Source organism: Halichoerus grypus, chromosome 11, assembly GCF_964656455.1.
Source record: "Halichoerus grypus chromosome 11, mHalGry1.hap1.1, whole genome shotgun sequence".
Taxonomy (NCBI): domain Eukaryota; kingdom Metazoa; phylum Chordata; class Mammalia; order Carnivora; family Phocidae; genus Halichoerus; species Halichoerus grypus.
In genome coordinates, this window is record NC_135722.1 from 7,073,809 (window position 1) to 7,090,872 (window position 17,064).

The window sequence follows — 17,064 nt, forward strand, 5'->3', positions numbered from 1 at the left end:
GTCCAAGATGCACATTCTTCCTGCCCCCCTCCCCTATTTTAATAGTTCAGAACCAGGTGACATCTTACCATCACTGTGGCAGGTGGGAGTTGGGGGCTATTTGTCACTGCCTACCCTGCACTAAACTTGCAGAATAGGTACCAGCAGCTTGGAAGAAAAACCCAGAAACAATACTGGCGCACTGTTTTACCCCTAGGAACCAAATGATTGTGGGGACAAAGAGTATCAGAGGTGACTCCAAAGCAGGAGTCAAAGGACAATATGTGGGCGCCTGGGTGCCGCAGTTGGTTAAACATCTGCCTTTGGCTTAGGTCATGATCTCAGGGTCCTAGGATCAAGCCCCACATCGGACTCTCTGATCTGCGGGGAGCCTGCTTCTCTCTTTCCCTCTGCCTGACCCTCCCCCGCTTGTGCACGCGCGCTCTCTCTCTCTGTCAAATAAATAAAAAATAAAAATAAAAGTACAATATGTGTTGTGGCCTGAATGTTTGTGCTCCCCCCCTCCCCGCTTCATATGTTGAAGCACTAACCCCCAATATGATGGTATTTGGAGGTGAGGTATTTGGGAAGTGATTAGGTTTAATATATATATATATTTTTAAAGATTTTATTTATTTATTTGAGAGAGAGAGAATGAGAGACAGAGAGCATGAGAAGGGGGAGGGTCAGAGGGAGAAGCAGACTCCCCGCTGAGCAGGGAGCCCGATGCGGGACTCGATCCCGGGACTCCAGGATCATGACCTGAGCCGAAGGCAGTCGCTTAACCAACTGAGCCACTCAGGTGCCCCAGTGATTAGGTTTAGATGATGGCTCATATGACGGTGGGGCCCTCATGATGGGATCAGTGCCCTTATAAGAAGAAGACAGATATCTCTCTCCCTGAGGAAAGGCCATGTGATGTCACAGCAAGAAGGCAGATGTCTACAAGCCGGGAAGTGGGCTCTCACCAGCCACCAAATCTGCTAGCACCTTGATCCTGGACATCCCAGCCTCCAGAATGGCGAGAAATAAATGCCTGTTGTTTAAGCCACCCAGTCTGTGATATTTTGTTATAGCAGCCCAAGCTGACTAAGGCAGCATGCTAGCACTAAAGCTGAACATACAGAGTTCCTGTGATCCAGCAACTCCACTTGTGGGTATATACACCCAAAAGCATGTGCAAGGATGTACACCACAGCATTCGTTGTAATAGTTCCAAACTGGAAAAAACTCCAATGCCCATAATAGTAGAATGGATTAAACAAAGTGGAAAGAACAAATTATTGTTCTACAGCAATATGAATGAATCTCAAAAACGTAATACTGAATACAAGAAGCCAGTTTCAAAAGACGACATATTGTATGATTCCATTTATATAAAGTTACACCAACAGACACACTAATCTCTGGGGCTAAAACTCCGGAGTGTAGTTATCTTTGGAGGATAGTGACAAGAGGGGGCATGAGGTGGCTACTGAGGTGCTAGTAATGTTCTTTTTCTTCATCTGGGTAGTGGGTACATAGGTTTGTTCACTTTAGGAAAATTTATTGAACTACACAAAATTTGGGCACTTCGCTGCATATATATTTCAATAAGAAATTTTAAATAAAAACTATTCGAAATAATACACAGGCTAGTTCTGTATAATTGGAAAGGTAGTTTATGGGCCCAGAATCAATGCCTTTCAGTTCTTTTCGGATTCTTTTGAGAAATGCTGCATCACTGAACAACGGATGCTCTGAACCGGTGACCAGTATATAGTGTTTCTCTTACAGGAAGGAACCAAGGAGTGGAAGTGGGGTGCAGCCTTTCGCAATCTCAACGAATGACTCTTGCAAAATGTTTCCTATTCCTGGGCCTCTGGGTTCGGCCTGATCCAAGGGAGGAATGCTTCCACCAGGGGGCACAATAATGATTTCTCTAAATTAGGAGCTAAGATTACCAATGGGCCATTTTTTTTGTTCCGCTTGCCACTTGGCAAAAAAGTAAAAAACGGGCGCCTGGGTGGCTCAGTTGGTTAAGCGACTGCCTTCGGCTCAGGTCATGATCCTGGAGTCCCGGGATCGAGTCCCGCATCGGGCTCCCTGCTCAGCAAGGAGTCTGCTTCTCCCTCTCCCGCTCCCGCCTCTCCCGCTCCCCCCTCTCCCGCTCCCCCCTCTCCCGCTCCCCCCCTCCCGCTCCCCCCTCTCGTGCTCATTCTCTCTCACTCTCTCTCTCAAATAAATAAATAAAATCTTTAAAAAAAAAAAAAAGTAGGGGCGCCTGGGTGGCTCAGATGGTTAAGTGTCTGCCTTCGGCTCAGGTCATATCTCAGGGTCCTGGGATCGAGCCCCGCGTCAGGCTCCCTGCTCAGCGGGAAGCCTGCTTCTCTCTCTCTCCCTCTACTACTCCTCCCTGCTTGTACTCTCTCACTCTCTCTGTCGAATAAATAAATAAAATCTTAAAAAAAAAAAAAGTAAAAAGGGAGTACTACTTACTACTGGCTGGGGTGATTGATTTTTTTTTTTTTAAAGATTTTATTTATTTATTTGAGAGAGAGAGAACGAGCACAAGCCAGGGGAGGGGCAGAGGGAGAAGCTGACTCCCCCTGAGCAAGGAGACTGATGTGGGACTGGATTCCAGGTCCCTGAGATCATAACCTGAGCTGAAGGCAAACACTTAACTGAGTCACCCAGGTACCCTGGGGTGATTGTAATTGTCAAGGTTATTGTTGTAAAATAGGATTGCTATTACCCAGCAGGGGCAGGGAGAAACAGAAATGAAACCCAGGGGATCTCCCTAATATTAATTTCGGGTAGTTAATGGGAGGCAAGCTCCTAGTTAGGTATTTAATTCCAATCTTACCAACTGAACAAACTAAAAAACAGAGGAAATGAAAAAAAAATCTTAAAAGCACTGAAAAGATAATGACATAGTGAAGAATAACTGAACCAATATTTAGGAAGCTAAAACCCAAAGAGGTAAGTCCAGAATTCGAAGCAATTTTTGTCCTGGGGACATTTACTGATCTGGAAGATATAACTGTGAAACTGAGCTGTTGTTTCGTGGTTTTTGGTGGGGAGGGTTAAAAATCAAAATCCAAAGCCTGCCCAAGGTAGGAGGATGGACACCCCACCATGGACACACACACACACTTTAAGATGGGATCCTAAATTGTATGGACTTGTAGCCCAGAATCATATCTGGGTGGTTCAGGGAAGCTTAAGCCTTGAACTTGGATTAAAGTAGACCCATCCTTATACTGCTCCGGGTCACCTGGCAGAAGCAAGAATATTTGGTATTGAGTAATGGGTTTTATGAAGGAATGTACTGTCATCCTAGTCCCCAAATTATTTCTAAAAATATTTTTTTCAGATATGACATCCAACCCATGGTCAAAGATAATCAGGCACGCAGAGTAAAAAGAAACCTTGCACAAGAATCAATACAAAAAATATAAAACAGGCGCCTGGGTGGCTCAGTCTTTAAGCGACTGCCTTCGGCTCAGGTCATGATCCCAGGGTCCTGGGATCGAGCCCCGCATCGGGCTCCCTGCTCTGCGGGAAGCCTGCTTCTCCCTCTCCCGCTCCCCCTGCTTGTGTTCCCTCTCTCACTGTGTCTCTCTCTGTCAAATAAATAAATAAAATCTTAAAAAAAAAAAAATATATATATATATATATATAAAACATAAATTGACCCACACAAAGATTTAACATATTGGAATTATCTGATACTGACCATAAAATAACATTGCTTATTGTGTTTAAAGGAGTAAAAAACCAGTATAAAAACATTTGTTGGGGGGACACCTGGGTAGCTCAGTCGGTTAAGCGTCTGCCTTCGGCTCAGGTCATGATCCCAGGGTCCTGGGATCGAGCCCCACATTGGGCTCCCTGCTCAGCGGGGAGCCTGCTTCTCCCTCTCCCTCTGCTGCTCCCACTGCTTGTGCTCTCTTGCTCTGTCAAATAAATAAATAAATAAAATCTTAATAAAAAAACAACCCACATCTGCAGGGGACAAGTACTTATTAAGAAGTGCCACAACAGAATTTTAAAAGAACAACATAGAACTTCTCAAACTGAACAATACGATAATCAAAATTAAGAACACAATGAATCCTTTAAGCAGATTACTCATAGCTGAAGAGAGAACATAGAAACTAGAAGCTGGATAGGCAGAAATTGTCCTTAATACTTCATAGAAAGACAAAAGAACAGAAAATACAGAAGTGAGCAGAAACATAGATATATAGAGAGATCTAACATACATTTAAAAAAAGATGTTTTTATGAAGTCAGCTCCATGCCCAGTGTGGAGCCCAACGAGAGCTTGAACTCACGACCCTTGAGAACAAGACCCGAGCTGAGACCAAAAGTCAGATGCTTAACTGAATGAGCCAGCCAGGCTCCCCCTAATATACATTTAATTGGAGTGTCAGAGGGTAAGGAGAGAGAAAGGAGCAGAGGCAATGTTTAAAGAGAAAATGATAATTTTCCAAAAATGCTAAAAGGGGTGTTTGTTTGTTTGTTTGTTAAAGATTTTATTTATTTATTTGACAGAGAGAGACACAGCGAGAGTAGGAACACAGGCAGGGGGAGTGGGAGAGGGAGAAGCAGGCCTCCTGTGGAGCAGGGAGCCCGACACGGGGCTCGATCCCAGGACCCGGGGATCATGACCTGAGCGGAAGGCAGACGCTTAACAACTGAGCCAACCAGGCACCCCAAGAGGTGTTTGTTTTAAGATTTTATTCATTTGAGAAAGAGAGAGAGTGAGAGCACAAGCAGGGGGGAGGAGCAGAGAGAGAAGGCGAAGCAGACTCCCCGCTGACCAGGGAGCCCGTTGAGAGCCTCCATCCCAGGACTGTGGGACCATGACCGGAGCTGAAGGCAGACGTGTAACCGACTGAAGCACCCAGGCACCCCTGAAAGATGTGAATCCATAGATTGAAGAAGCCAAATAAGACTGAATTGAGCTAAATAAAGACTTCATGGAAGTAAATGCTAGAGTATTTGGGATGAAGTGTTACAATGTCTGCAACTTATTTTCAAAAGGTCAGGATAATAATTTTTATGGGCAAAGAGATAAAGCAAATGAGGCAAAATGGTAAAAATGGACAAATCTGGATGAAGGTATATGGATGTATATTGTACTTGTCTTTCAGTATTTCTGTAGGATTGAAATGTTTCAAAATAAAACCTTTGGGGAAAAAGTCAACTCTATACAGGGAGATCCACCGAGGACTCAGATTCTTTAAAAATAGAGGTCTGGGACGATGTGGCCCTGGTAAAAAACCCTGAACCACCAAGATGCAGGCTGAAGGCAAAGGGAAGGGGCCCCTGGCTGGTCCAGTGAGTAGAGCGTGAAACTCTTTATCTCGGGGTCATGGGTTCAATCCCCACGCTGGGGGTAGAGATTACATTAAAAAAATAAAATCCTTAAAAAAAAAGTAAAAGAAAATCTTTGAAGGCAAGGGGAATATGAACTGGATAGTGAAGGAGGGGAAGTTATTCATGCCAGCTACATTTTGTAGAAAAAGTCTGTCGCTTTTACATATATTTCTCTTCTTGCTGTGTCAAGTATATTCTTACATATTTTAATTCTCCCATTCTTCTCTCCTTCTTTCCACTCTTGCAAATAGGGTGTATTGGTGGTAATTAACTTTACAGCATAGTTCATAGTTTGCAAAACATTGAGATGGGTTGGTAAAAAAAAAAAAACTGCAGGAGGGAGGAATGAACATCTGAGAATCCTGGCCTTGCAAGTGGGTGTGATCATGAACAAGATTTTGAGTTGTCTCCCTTTGGAAGAAGAGTGAATATATTTTTGACAGAAAGAGGAGTAGATGCATTATACTAGGGAGGCTTATATTACCTCACGTTTATAGGAAGTAATGTGTGGATGTTGGGCATCTCAAACAGTGGACGGTGGGGACACTGGGTGCCCAACAACTTCTTCTATTTTGGGGAACTCCTTTTTGTGGGTGGTGTTTGGAGGGCACGGTGCCTGAGCCGCATTATACAAGCTGAAGAGGAAAGATCCTTCTCTTCACCCATGGCTACTTTGGTGCAAGCAAGTATTCCTAGTTTAGTTAATCTGACGCTTCAGGTGCCCTGCCTAGTTCCCTTTTTCCAGCCTGACACAGTAGCCCTGAGTGGTTTTTCAGGGCCCTTGGGCGGGTGCCTGATGCAGGGTGCGTGGGGAGCAGTTCCAACGGACCCAAGACAGGCATGGCTTCTGTGACCTCAGCTCAGGTCTGGGGTGAGGGGCGGCCTTCCAGCTGGGCAAAGCTCTAAGGAAGGTTTGCTTTTTTTTCTTGTCTTCCCTTTCCAAGGCATAAGGTACAAGCCTTTCAAGCACAGAGAGGGAGCCTGCAGGCAAGGAGCTGGGCTCTTCCGCTCCTTGCCCTTTGCCTTCACACTTTACCAGGGTCTGGGGTGGAACCCGTGCTGGGGGAGAGGGTTGCAGTCGAGCATAGGCTTCAGGGTCTCACAGATCTGGGTAAAATCCCACTACTGATAGTGAAACCCCTAATCTCTAATGATGGCAAAATCTTCCGACTAAAAAGACAAAGTTTAGCGGGGATGTAACATGATGCAGCTTCTATGGAAAATAAGATGGTGGTTCCTCAAGAAATCAAATATAGAATGACATAGTATGATCCAGCAATTCCACTTGTGCGTATATACCCAGAAGAATGGAAAGCAAGGATTCAGGTATTTGTGCACCCATGTTCATAGCAGCATTGTTCACGATAGCCCAGAGGTAGAAGCAACCGGGTGTCCATTGATGGATGTATGGATACACAAAATGTGGGATAGACAGACAATGACATATTATTCAGCCTTTAAAAGAAGGAAATTTCAACACATGGATGAACCTTGAAGATGTCAGGCTAAACGAAATAAGCCGATCACCAAAGGACAAATACTGTGTGACTCCACTTACATCGGGTCCCAAGAGTAGTCATGTTCGTAGAGACAGGAAGTAGATGGTGGTTGCCAGGGGCTGGGGGAAGGGAGAGTGGGGAGTTAGTGTTTCATGGGTATGGAGTTTCACTTTGGGAAGATGAAGAAAGTTCTGGAATGGATGGTGGTGATGGTTGCAGAATAACATGAATGTATTTAATGCCACTAAATCATACACTTAAACATGGTTAAAATGGTCAGTCTCATATTGTATATATTTTAACACACACACGTAGCTCTGTGGCCAAGCAAAATGCCTCGGGATCAAATTCAGCCCCCACTCTGAAATCTGACACAGGGAACGGAGGCAGGAGAGGCTGGGGGCAGGCTGGGAGTCTGGGATCCGCAGGGTCAGGAGGATGGAGAAGAACCAGCGGAGAATGGAAGAAGGGAACAACCGAGGCTTGAACTTGTCCCCAGCCACCCGCGTGGTCTGTACCAGTCGGACACAAGCCCCACCTTGGCACTCTCCCCTCCTCTGTCCCCACTGTCCCTGCCCCGTCCAGGCCTCCTCATCCTGCAATGGCTTCTTCCTCTCTGACCTTCAGTCCATCGTCCCTTGGCCCGGGTGGTGACCCTCCTAAAACCTGGATCTGACCACGTGTCTCTCCTGCTTAAAATCCTTCTGCAGCTCCCCATTGCCTCTGCTCAGCCTTGTAAGCAAAGCTGTTCCCAGCTGACTCCAACCTGTTTTCACAGTCCTGCCTCTCCCGAGCCCCGAGTCCTTTGTGTCCATAGCCACTTTTGAGTACCTTCCATGTGGCAGTTCATAAACCTTGTCCCTATTTTTTCCCACAACCCTGCAAGGTAGGTAGTCGACCCATTTTAGAGATGGAAAAACTGAGTCTCACACAGACTATGTCAGACCCAGAGATCTATGCTTTTTTCACCACTTGGCGGCTCCTCTGTCATTCACTCCGGTGCCTCAGTGCCTTTGCTTATGCACAAGCATATCTTGGCCTTCAGGTTTGGCTCAGAATCACATCTGACCATCTTAATGGGCCCTGACACCAGCTGCACCTCTGCCCCAGGCATTCGCGATCTTGTTTTCTTCATAGTTGTTCAACATGGTAGGAAATCCTCTTACTTGCTTACAAATTCAATATCCTTTTCCCACTAGAATCTAAGCTACAGGAGAGCAGGGATTGCGTCTGTCTGGTATCCCCAGCACCTGGAATGCGCTTGAGTGCCCTGTAGATGCTCATTAAATAGCGCTGACGAGCACCGTCGGACCCCTCCCGGCCCCAGGCCCGGCCCTCCCTCCTGCGTGCTCCCTTAGTCCTCTGAAGCTGGAGAAGCTGCTGGTCCCTTGCACTAGGGGTTATTCTTTCATTCTTGGGTCTCCCCCAGTAGACCCCCGCAGCCTGGGCACGGCGCCTGGCTTACACCAGTGCTCAGCCACCTCTTGTAAACACCAATATCTCCAGTTGGCATTTGGTTGGTTCCTACTCCCAGATAGAAGCTTTCAAAGGGCACGAAACCTTCTGGGAGTGGGGTCCCCCCGCCCCCAGGTCAGCCCAGTTTGCAGAGACCGGTCTGTCTTCCGGAGGGAACCTAGGTCAAGGGTGCAGGGAGCACAACCACCAGCAGCAGCAAGTTTTATTGCGACCAGAATCTCCTGGTCATGTGAGGGGGATGGGGCCGAGGGACATTCGGTCATCAATGCCATGTTCTCAGTCCAGGACACAGAGCCAAAGGTCTACCTGGCTGTGCTGTGCCTCCCCACCCCCCCCCGCCCCCAATCAGGGCATCCCACGGGGATGAGGCAGAAGGCAGGTGGAAAGAGGAGTCCATCTTGGCAAAGCCTTCAGCCAAGGGATGTGAGGGAAGGAGGAGCAGTTGGTGGCGGGGGTCCAGGTGGCCCGAGATGCTCAGGGCACTTTGGGCTGACTTCTGCAGGTGTCCTTAGTGTGTTTTAGGGGAAAGCAATGAGGCACACTCTGCCCCTAGGGAGGGGCTGGGAAGGAGGGAAACAAAGGCTCAAAGAAAGAAATCACTGGCCAGCGACCACACAGTGGGACCTCGGGAATCCTGACTTCTAGGCCAGGGCTGCATCGCCCCTCTGCCTCCCAGCAATCGCTTGATCCTGAGCACCCGGCCTGGCCAGCCTTGCTCCTACGTGGGGATCTGCATGTGGCCCAGGTCCTGGTCCATGATCTGGAGGACGTCGTCCAGGATGGAAGGCCCCAGGTCCACGTGCAGGGAGAGCAGGGAGCTGGCATGGGACAGGAAGGGCTCCTCGGCCCCTGACTCGGGGGTCAGCCCGTTGTGGGCAGAGCCAGCCTCTGGAATTCTCCAGATGTCCACACTCCCTGCCTCCTTCGGGGAAGGCTGTGGGGAAGGCTGTGGGGTCTCCAGGTGCAGGCGAGGGGGTTTGGGTGGGGCCTGGGCTGTGGGCAGGGTGAGGGCCTGGGGCCCACCGATGACAGGGAGGGAGATGGCATTCTTGAGCAGAGGGGACGGCCCTTCGGGGAGCTCCCGCCCGCACAGCGTGGCGGTGCGGGTGAACTGGAAGGGCAGGTCGAAGGCGCCATCCTCCTCAGGTCCCTCGACCGCCGTCCCTGGCAGGAGGTGAAACTTGCCCTGCAGGAAGGAGATGTCGCCGAACATGTCGCTGCCCCCACCACTGCCGATATGGATGGTGTGTCGGAAGTCCCCCAGCGGCGGGCTGATCATGTCCGACGACAGCAGGTCCCGCAGCTTCTCCTTCTTGCCCTTGCGGCTGCCGCGCTTCAGGTAGATGGGCACCTTGGTGGACATTGTGACCTCAGCGCCCAGGCCTGGCTGCCGGCGCTCGGGACGGTGCACCCGCGGGGACCGCGGCCTCCTGCTACCTCTTCTCACCGCCCTGGCCAGAGACACCAAAACCTCGCCGAAGGGCGAAGACTGCCGCGTGGGGTGTGACCGACGTTGGCCCAAGGGATGAGAAAAAGAAAGAGTAATGATCAATGAAGTCAGAGGGCTGAGACAACGAAAATCGCTTTCTCCCGAAAGAGTTGGAAATGCTCTGGAAAATTAGCAGCCGCAAGGTGGAGGTCTCGCAGGTGGCAATGCTCTCGGGTCTTGTCCTCGCGAGTGTCTCCCGGGGGCTGAGGAGCTGCAACACCAAAGGTATAAGTCAGGGACAGAAGGACACAAGGCAGAGACATCCGCGCCATTTTGGGGGGCCCTGCGTCGGCCCCGGGAGCCCAGGTGGGGCCCCTCTCCCATGGAAACCATGTTGGAAGAAGTGCCTGTTCGCTTACAGACTCACTGCCCCTTGGAGCCCGGATAACTAGCGCCGAGCCCCCCTCCTGACCAGTGGGGAAGCTGAGGCCCGCGACCCTGGGTGACGGGCCCGGAGTCATATCCCAAGTCCTGGCTCTGGTCTCCTGCCCTGGGTCTCCGGCTTTGCTCTTCGCTGTTGTCTGGGTGCTCAGCCCCTACTGCACATCAACTGTGCCCCCAGACATAACAAGTGTCTGGTTTGTTGGGGGGGGGTCTCACAGACTTGTCTCAATCCCCTAGTTGACCAAGGAGAGAGATCTCGTAACCTCTGTCTCGCCCACCTCTCTGTGCCAGGCCTGGACACGCGGCAGGTGTTCAGCCAACAGGGCCGAATGTAGACACCTTCTGATCGGCGCAATCTCGTCCCACCTGGAAGTGGGGTCACGTCGGAGTTCCCCCTTTTTCCTCCGGGTTAGCAGTTCCTAGCTCCCGGACCGAGTCTGACATAGTTACTGTCCCTCCACCCCTCCCAGCACCTGAGGGTTAGATGGAGTGGAGGGTACAAATATTTTGGGGGGCTCTGCTCTGTGCCTGGCATTTTGCTGAGTTCCTTGCAAACACATCTCATTTAATCATTGCAACCACCCTCCTCTCATCCTCATTTAAACATTGCAGTCAGAACACATTTTGGAGGGATTTGCACAAGGCATTGCCGAGGGAGAGAAGCAAAATGCAAAAGCGTCGTCTGGAAGATTCCATTTCTGGGGCACCTGGGTGGCTCAGTCGGTTAAGCGTCTGACTCTTGGTTTGGCTCAGGTCACTATCTCAGGGTCGTGAGATCGAGCTCTGCGTTGAGCTCCACGCTCAGCGGTGAGTCTGTTTGAGATTCTCTCCCTCTACCTCTGCCCCACTCGAGAGCTCTCTCTCTCTCTAAAATAAATAAAATCTTGGGGCGCCTGGGTGGCTCAGTTGGTTAAGCAACTGCCTTCGGCTCAGGTCATGATCCTGGAGTCCCTGGATCGAGTCCCGCATCGGGCTCCCTGCTCAGCAGGGAGTCTGCTTCTCCCTCTGACCCTCCCCCCCTCATGTACTCGCTCTCTCTCATTCTCTCTCTCTCAAATAAATAAATAAAATCTTAAAAAAAAATTTAAAAAAATAAAAAAAATAAATAAAATCTTAAAAAAAAAATTCCATTTCTGACAGCAGTGACCAACTCCCCTCCCCTCTGCCCCTTCCCCATATATACATGCATGTATGTGTACCTATAGACACAGGTCCGCATAGATATAATCTTACATAAAAAGAGAGAAGAATCTGGAAGGCCAGCACTGGGTTGTCATATGGGCTATGTAGACTGGGGTGGGGGTCAGGGAAGGGGTGTGGGGTGGGGGTCAGGGAAGGGGTGTGGGGTCAGTGACATGGAAAGGTGTCCTCGATAAAAATTACCTATAATATTTGGTACTGTTACTATAAAATGATATATGTAACTGTGAAAAGGATGGTTGCCAAAATGTTGGTGATGGTTCTCTCAAGATAGCAGATTTCAGATGGCTTTGCCTTTCTTCTTCATACTTTTATAAGCTCAAAATCTTAATAATAAGCATGTGTTACTTAGGTGCACATATTATTTATGTAATCAGAAAAAATAAAGCTATTTTTAATGTGGAAAAAATAAGTGCACTCTGGCGGGGTGTCATACTGGTTTAAGAGAAAAAGGAAGCGATGCAGGCCCTCCTTGGCGTTCCCACGGTGGGGGACTAGCCTTAAACGTGGCTACGAGGGAGCCCAGATGTAGAATCTGAGCACAAAAGGCAAAGAAAAGAAATGTGTCCAAGGTCATCCAGAGGGTAACCAGATGAGCACCCCTCCCCCACTGCCCCCTCCCCAGGCCGCCAGGGGCTGAGCAGGTAGGAAATTGGCCAGGAGGGGCGGAGCCAGCCACAGCTGGGAGCCCTGGCGGGTCCTAGGCCCCATTCTCCATCCTGGGCAGGGTGAGGAGAGAATGAGGGGCTGGCAGGAGGGAGCAGGAAGAAGGAAGGGGGATGCAAGAGAGGCAGAGTCCCAACTCCCAGCCCAGGCCCTCACTCAGGAAACCCCACCCAGGACCGGACACCCCAGGTCAGTCACACATGGCCACAGAGACCGGACATCTTGCCCCTCCCTGAGCACCTGCAGTTTAACAGGAAACAAAGGAATGACTATCCGGTGGCGGGATTCCAGCTAAGCCTGGAAGGAGCTGTGCGCAGGGTGGGGGAGGCAGTGGGCGCTGCGAGGTCCTGGGATCCCATCCCTCACTCACAGAACAGACCTTTACCTGTGACCACCATGTCAGACCTGGGGGCATGCCAACACACATCCTACCTGTCTCCTTGGTAGGCAAGCAGTCCCGGGGCAGCTTTTCCTTCCTTTCCACTCATGAAGAGTGGGGCAGACTGGTGGGATTTGTAATCCCCCGCCCCATCACACAGGGCGCCAAGACAGCCTGAGTGTTTCCACAACAAACTGGGCGTCCCTGACAGCTGTCTAACTCTGAGCCAGATGTACCCACCCAGTTCCAGATGTGGGGAGAACTGGGGCTGGGGGGAAGGGTTGGGCCAGCGTCAGCCACCCAGGGGAGAGCTGGGAATTGCACTCATCAAGCCCCAAGCATTCAGATTTGGCAAGCATGAGACCCCAGGCTCCAGCTGCCCTTGCACGGTTCCCATTTTAAAGCTCCCAGGCAGAGCACGGTGGGCGTCACCACCGCCTTTTACAGAGGCAAAAGCTGAACCTCAGAGACCTTAATGTTGCTGAGGTCACCCGCTGGGAAGAGGAAAAGTGGGCCCCAGTACCTAGCCAGGTTCCTGTAGCTCTGATGCAGTGGGCCACCCAACCTCTGAAAACTGGGGAGCGGGAAGAAACAGGCTCCCAGCTAGGCTGGGGCCACTCGGTCCCCAGGCCTCCTCCATTTAAGTCCAGTTGGCTGCCCCTCTCCCCCAACTTGCAAGGATCCAGAGATATGAGAATGAGCTCTCCAACAGGACAAGGCTATGGGGGGCCTGAGGGTGGCTTCCCCCAGAAGTGGGAGGAGCAGATGGGAGCTTGCCCTGGACAGGAGCCCTGGGCCTCCTTCAGAGAGAATGACTTCCGGGAGGCACAGCCCCTTCTGTCGCTAGGAGTACTAGGCCACTCCCCACCAACGGTGTTCAAAGAGCCACCCCTGACCTTGAAATCAGGAGCCGGACCTTGAATCCATCTCCATCTGGGACTCACTGTGAACTTGGGCAAGACACCTCTCCTTTCTGGCCCTTACCTTCCCCATCTATAAAATGGGCTGACAAAGCCGTCACCAGAGGGCTACTGGAAGACCCTACTGCCACAGTGCAAATGAGAGATGTACGACAGACAGGGTTAGGGGGTCCCTGTCAGCCCTGTCATTCACTCAGCAAATAGCTGTAGGGGCTTCCTCAAGCATTTTGGTTATCGGGGACACTGCTCCGAACAAGACCAAAAACGAAAGCCTCCATCCTCCAACCGACCGCCCTCTCCCGCCTGCCCTGGAGGCAGCCTGCGCAGAGTCCCGCTCGCCGGCGGCGGGGAGTCTCCCGGGGTCCCTGTGCGGGGCGGCGCACGGCTCGATGACCGCTAGGTGGCGCGCGCGCGCTCTGCCGCCCCGCATCTCGGAGGAGTCCCGGCGCGCATCGGGGTCTGGAGCGCGCTTCGGACTCCGTCCAGGCAGGCGCCCCCCAAGGAGTGGCACGTTCGCGTATCAGATGCGGATCGTCTGAGGGATCTTCTTCTCTTGGGGTGCTCTGGTCTCACAACCAGACAGTAGGGGGGAAAAGGGACGATCGGGGATCTTGCCAGGGTCTCCAAGCTTTGGGAGGATCCTCCCCCGTGCTTTCCGGCCTGGGCGATGTCCGAGTGTCCGCTGGGCGCAGGGCCAGAGCTCGGACGAGCAGGCCCCCACCCCTGGCTCCCGCGGGTCCGGTTCCTCAGCCCCAGCTCGGGTTCCGGCGCCGACCCCTCCCCGCCCTCTGTCCGAGCGCCCAGGCTGGATCCGTTTCAGGACACTCGAGGCCGCGGCTAAAGATAGGAGGACACCTCACCATCTACTAAAAATACGACCCCCAGCTCGGGCGGGGACGCTGGGCGGCGGGAGGGCGCTCCCGCGTCCCGGGTGTGGGGCGGAGGCGAGGGCTCAGGGTGAAGGGCGGGACCACGAGTTCGGGTTCGGGATGCGGGGCGCCTCGCAGGCGGAGGGGGCGCGGGCGTGGCCGCCTGGATCGAGGCGCGGGCGGGAAACACCATGGAGCCCGAGGCTCCCGGGAAAGGAACTGCGCGGGGGTGACACAGGGGCCGGGGCGCAAGCCGGGCCGGGGCGCCACGGGGATGGGCCTCTCAGGGGGCCCCCGGGAGTCGCGGACTCGCTGCAGAGTCCCGGCCCGAACTCACCTTGAGGCGCGCAGGCCGCGGACCCGCGGGTTGCGAAAGCTCGGGAGCTGGACCGCGCGGCTCTGGGACGCGATCCCGGCTCTGAACTCACAGCGAGGTCCGTGGCCCCTGAGGCCCCGCCCCTGGCCCGGGGAGCCAATGCCCGGGCAGCCCCCAAGCAGGCCCCGCCCACACCCCCGCCCCACCCGGGGCCTCGCCTGTGCTCCCCCTTCCGTGGCGCGGCGCCCAGGTCCAGCAGCCGCGCGGGCGCGGGGTCCAGTGTAGGCTCGGGCGGCTGCGGGCCGGGCGGTTTCGGGTGCCCGGGCTGGACTCTGCGGACTCCGGCTGTGCCTGTCGGAACCAGAACTCTCGGTGTTCGAAGGGCCAAGGGGGCGGCAGCCGGAAGACCGAATTGTGGTTCTTCAGAATTCACCGAGCGTCCTTGGACCCGTTCCCTCCCTGGAGGGCTGGGTCTGGGGAGGCGCCCGCACGAGTGTGTTCAGTGGCCACTAAGGGAATGAATGAGGCCTTGGAGGCACCCGAGTTAAAATATTAACACACTTGCAAGAGCTTTAAGGAGTTTACCGCCCCCTAGCAAAGAGGGCACGGAGGGTGTGCGGGGAGAGTGGCCTGGACACGCCCGTTTGCCATCAGTTTAGGTGGCTTCCGGGGCGGGGGTGGAACCCATACTTAGACTCCTTCTAACTTTGTTTCATTCATTCATTCGGTACTAGAAACATTTATTGAAGGGCAGGCCCTGCACAGGGCGCGGGACATAGGCAGAAGGAACCTGCCCTCGCTCCATTCAGTGATTCAACAGAGACTGAAGCATCTAGCAGCACCTGCTGCTGTTCTTGTCGCTGGGAATTCAGCGCTCTAGGAAAGCCAGAAAACTGAAGCTCAGGGCCCTGATGGTGATCTGCTCCGCCTCAAAGGGCAAGACCTGTGGTCTTTGGGCCTTCCTCCTGCCTCAGGCTTCTCACCCAGCCACTGGCCCCCTTGCCCTGCACTTCCTCCCACAGCACAGCCCTGAGGGGACCCCTGCTCTGTGCCACCTTCAGCACTGCCTCTGAGCCATGGACCCAGGTGCCGTGCTGGCTCTGCTCCCCACTTGCTCTGTGGCCACAGGCAAAGGACAGTCCCTTTCTGAGCCTCTTTGCCTGTAAAAGGAGAGTTACATGAGTCCCAAACAAGATAAGAAACTTGTGTGTGCTTTGTGGATGGGAACACAGCCCACACAGGGGCCACTTTCATGCAAACATTGGAACAGTCGATTTGAGGGACAGCAGGCTGGCCTCACCACCTGACCTGGAATGAGTCCACTGATGAGACCTCCTGAGCCTGCAGGAATGTGGCTGCGGCATGGCCCCCTACCCTCTACCCATCTGCTGAGAGTCCTCCTTTGGGGGAAGGAGGTTGGGAAGGGTCAAGAGCTCCATTCAGAGCTGGTGACAAAATAGAAAGTTGCAGGGATGGAAGTTTGGACAGCAAAGACATCGGAGGCCACATGACACTGGGAACCAGTTCCAGAGAGGTTGGGGGGGGCTACTGGGGAACATTGGGGGATGGGTAGAGAACAGTGGATTTGGCCCCCGCAGCCTGGCCCTAGCCCCTGCTCCCCTCCCTCAGCGACTAGGGAGCCATCTCTCCAGCCTGGCTGCCAGGCCAGGACTCCTAACCGGGGCCCAGAGCCATGGGGACCACCGTCTGTGCTCTGGGGGAGACTGTTTTAAGTCCACCTGGATGTGACAAGGTTCCAGCTAAGTGCTGGCTCCCCATGCTGCTCGGTACACCCCTGCCATCAGCCAGAGCTCAGGGCCCGCCCACACAAAGCCTACAACCAAGGCATGATTGGGGCCTGGTGGTGGGTTCTGTGCTTTGCAAGCACTCAGGTGAGTGGTTCATCCTCTTCATGCACAGATGAGGTTATGTCACTTGGCTGGGGCTGGAGGAATCCCTCAGGAGCCTGCTGACAGCTCCTCTCCTTGAGGTTTTGCTGAATAGGCAGGATCTTTGCGTACACACCCGGTGGCTGTGGAAGCCCTGCAATTAATGCGCATTTATGAAACAGGATTTCATTTGCTAAAATTGGCTTTTTTTATGCAACTTCTCAGGCTGTGTGTAAGGGCCTGAGTGTGGGTGGGGAGGCTGGGATCCTGGGCCAGGGGATAGCCAGGGTGTCCTGCTTTTCTGACTCAACAGACAATCAGGTCAAGTATCCTCCCCCTACCCCGCCTGTACCCCATGTCCAGGGTCTAATACCTCAGCCAAGGCCTGGACTGTTCTCACTGGAAGGACTCCTGGACACCCTGGTGGCTGAAGGGGCAGGACCCTGAAGGGCGTTTGGGAGGGGTTAGAGGCAAGGAAGGCTACTGATGGAGAAATGCCTGGAATGGGCTATTCAACTTCCTTCTCCTCCTCTGGGAGCTCTCCTTGGCCCGGAGATGGGTCTAGCTGGTTTCTCCCACCCCGTGGCTGCTCCCCCCTCCCCCATAGGGCCCTGTAATCACCACACAGTGAC

General features: G+C 52.7%; 1 protein-coding gene across 1 annotated transcript; it reads right to left on the bottom strand.

Annotated features, from left to right (window-relative positions):
- Nucleotides 1-8,504: 8,504 nt before the first annotated feature.
- CDC42EP2 (CDC42 effector protein 2) lies at nt 8,505-14,662 on the bottom strand. The gene is made up of 2 exons (XM_036119254.2): nt 14,565-14,662; nt 8,505-10,020 (listed from the first exon to the last, which is right to left on the bottom strand). Exon 2 carries the CDS (start codon nt 9,681-9,683, stop codon nt 9,039-9,041), a length of 645 nt encoding a protein of 214 aa, XP_035975147.1. The 5' UTR covers nt 9,684-10,020; nt 14,565-14,662; the 3' UTR covers nt 8,505-9,038.
- Nucleotides 14,663-17,064: the final 2,402 nt, after the last annotated feature.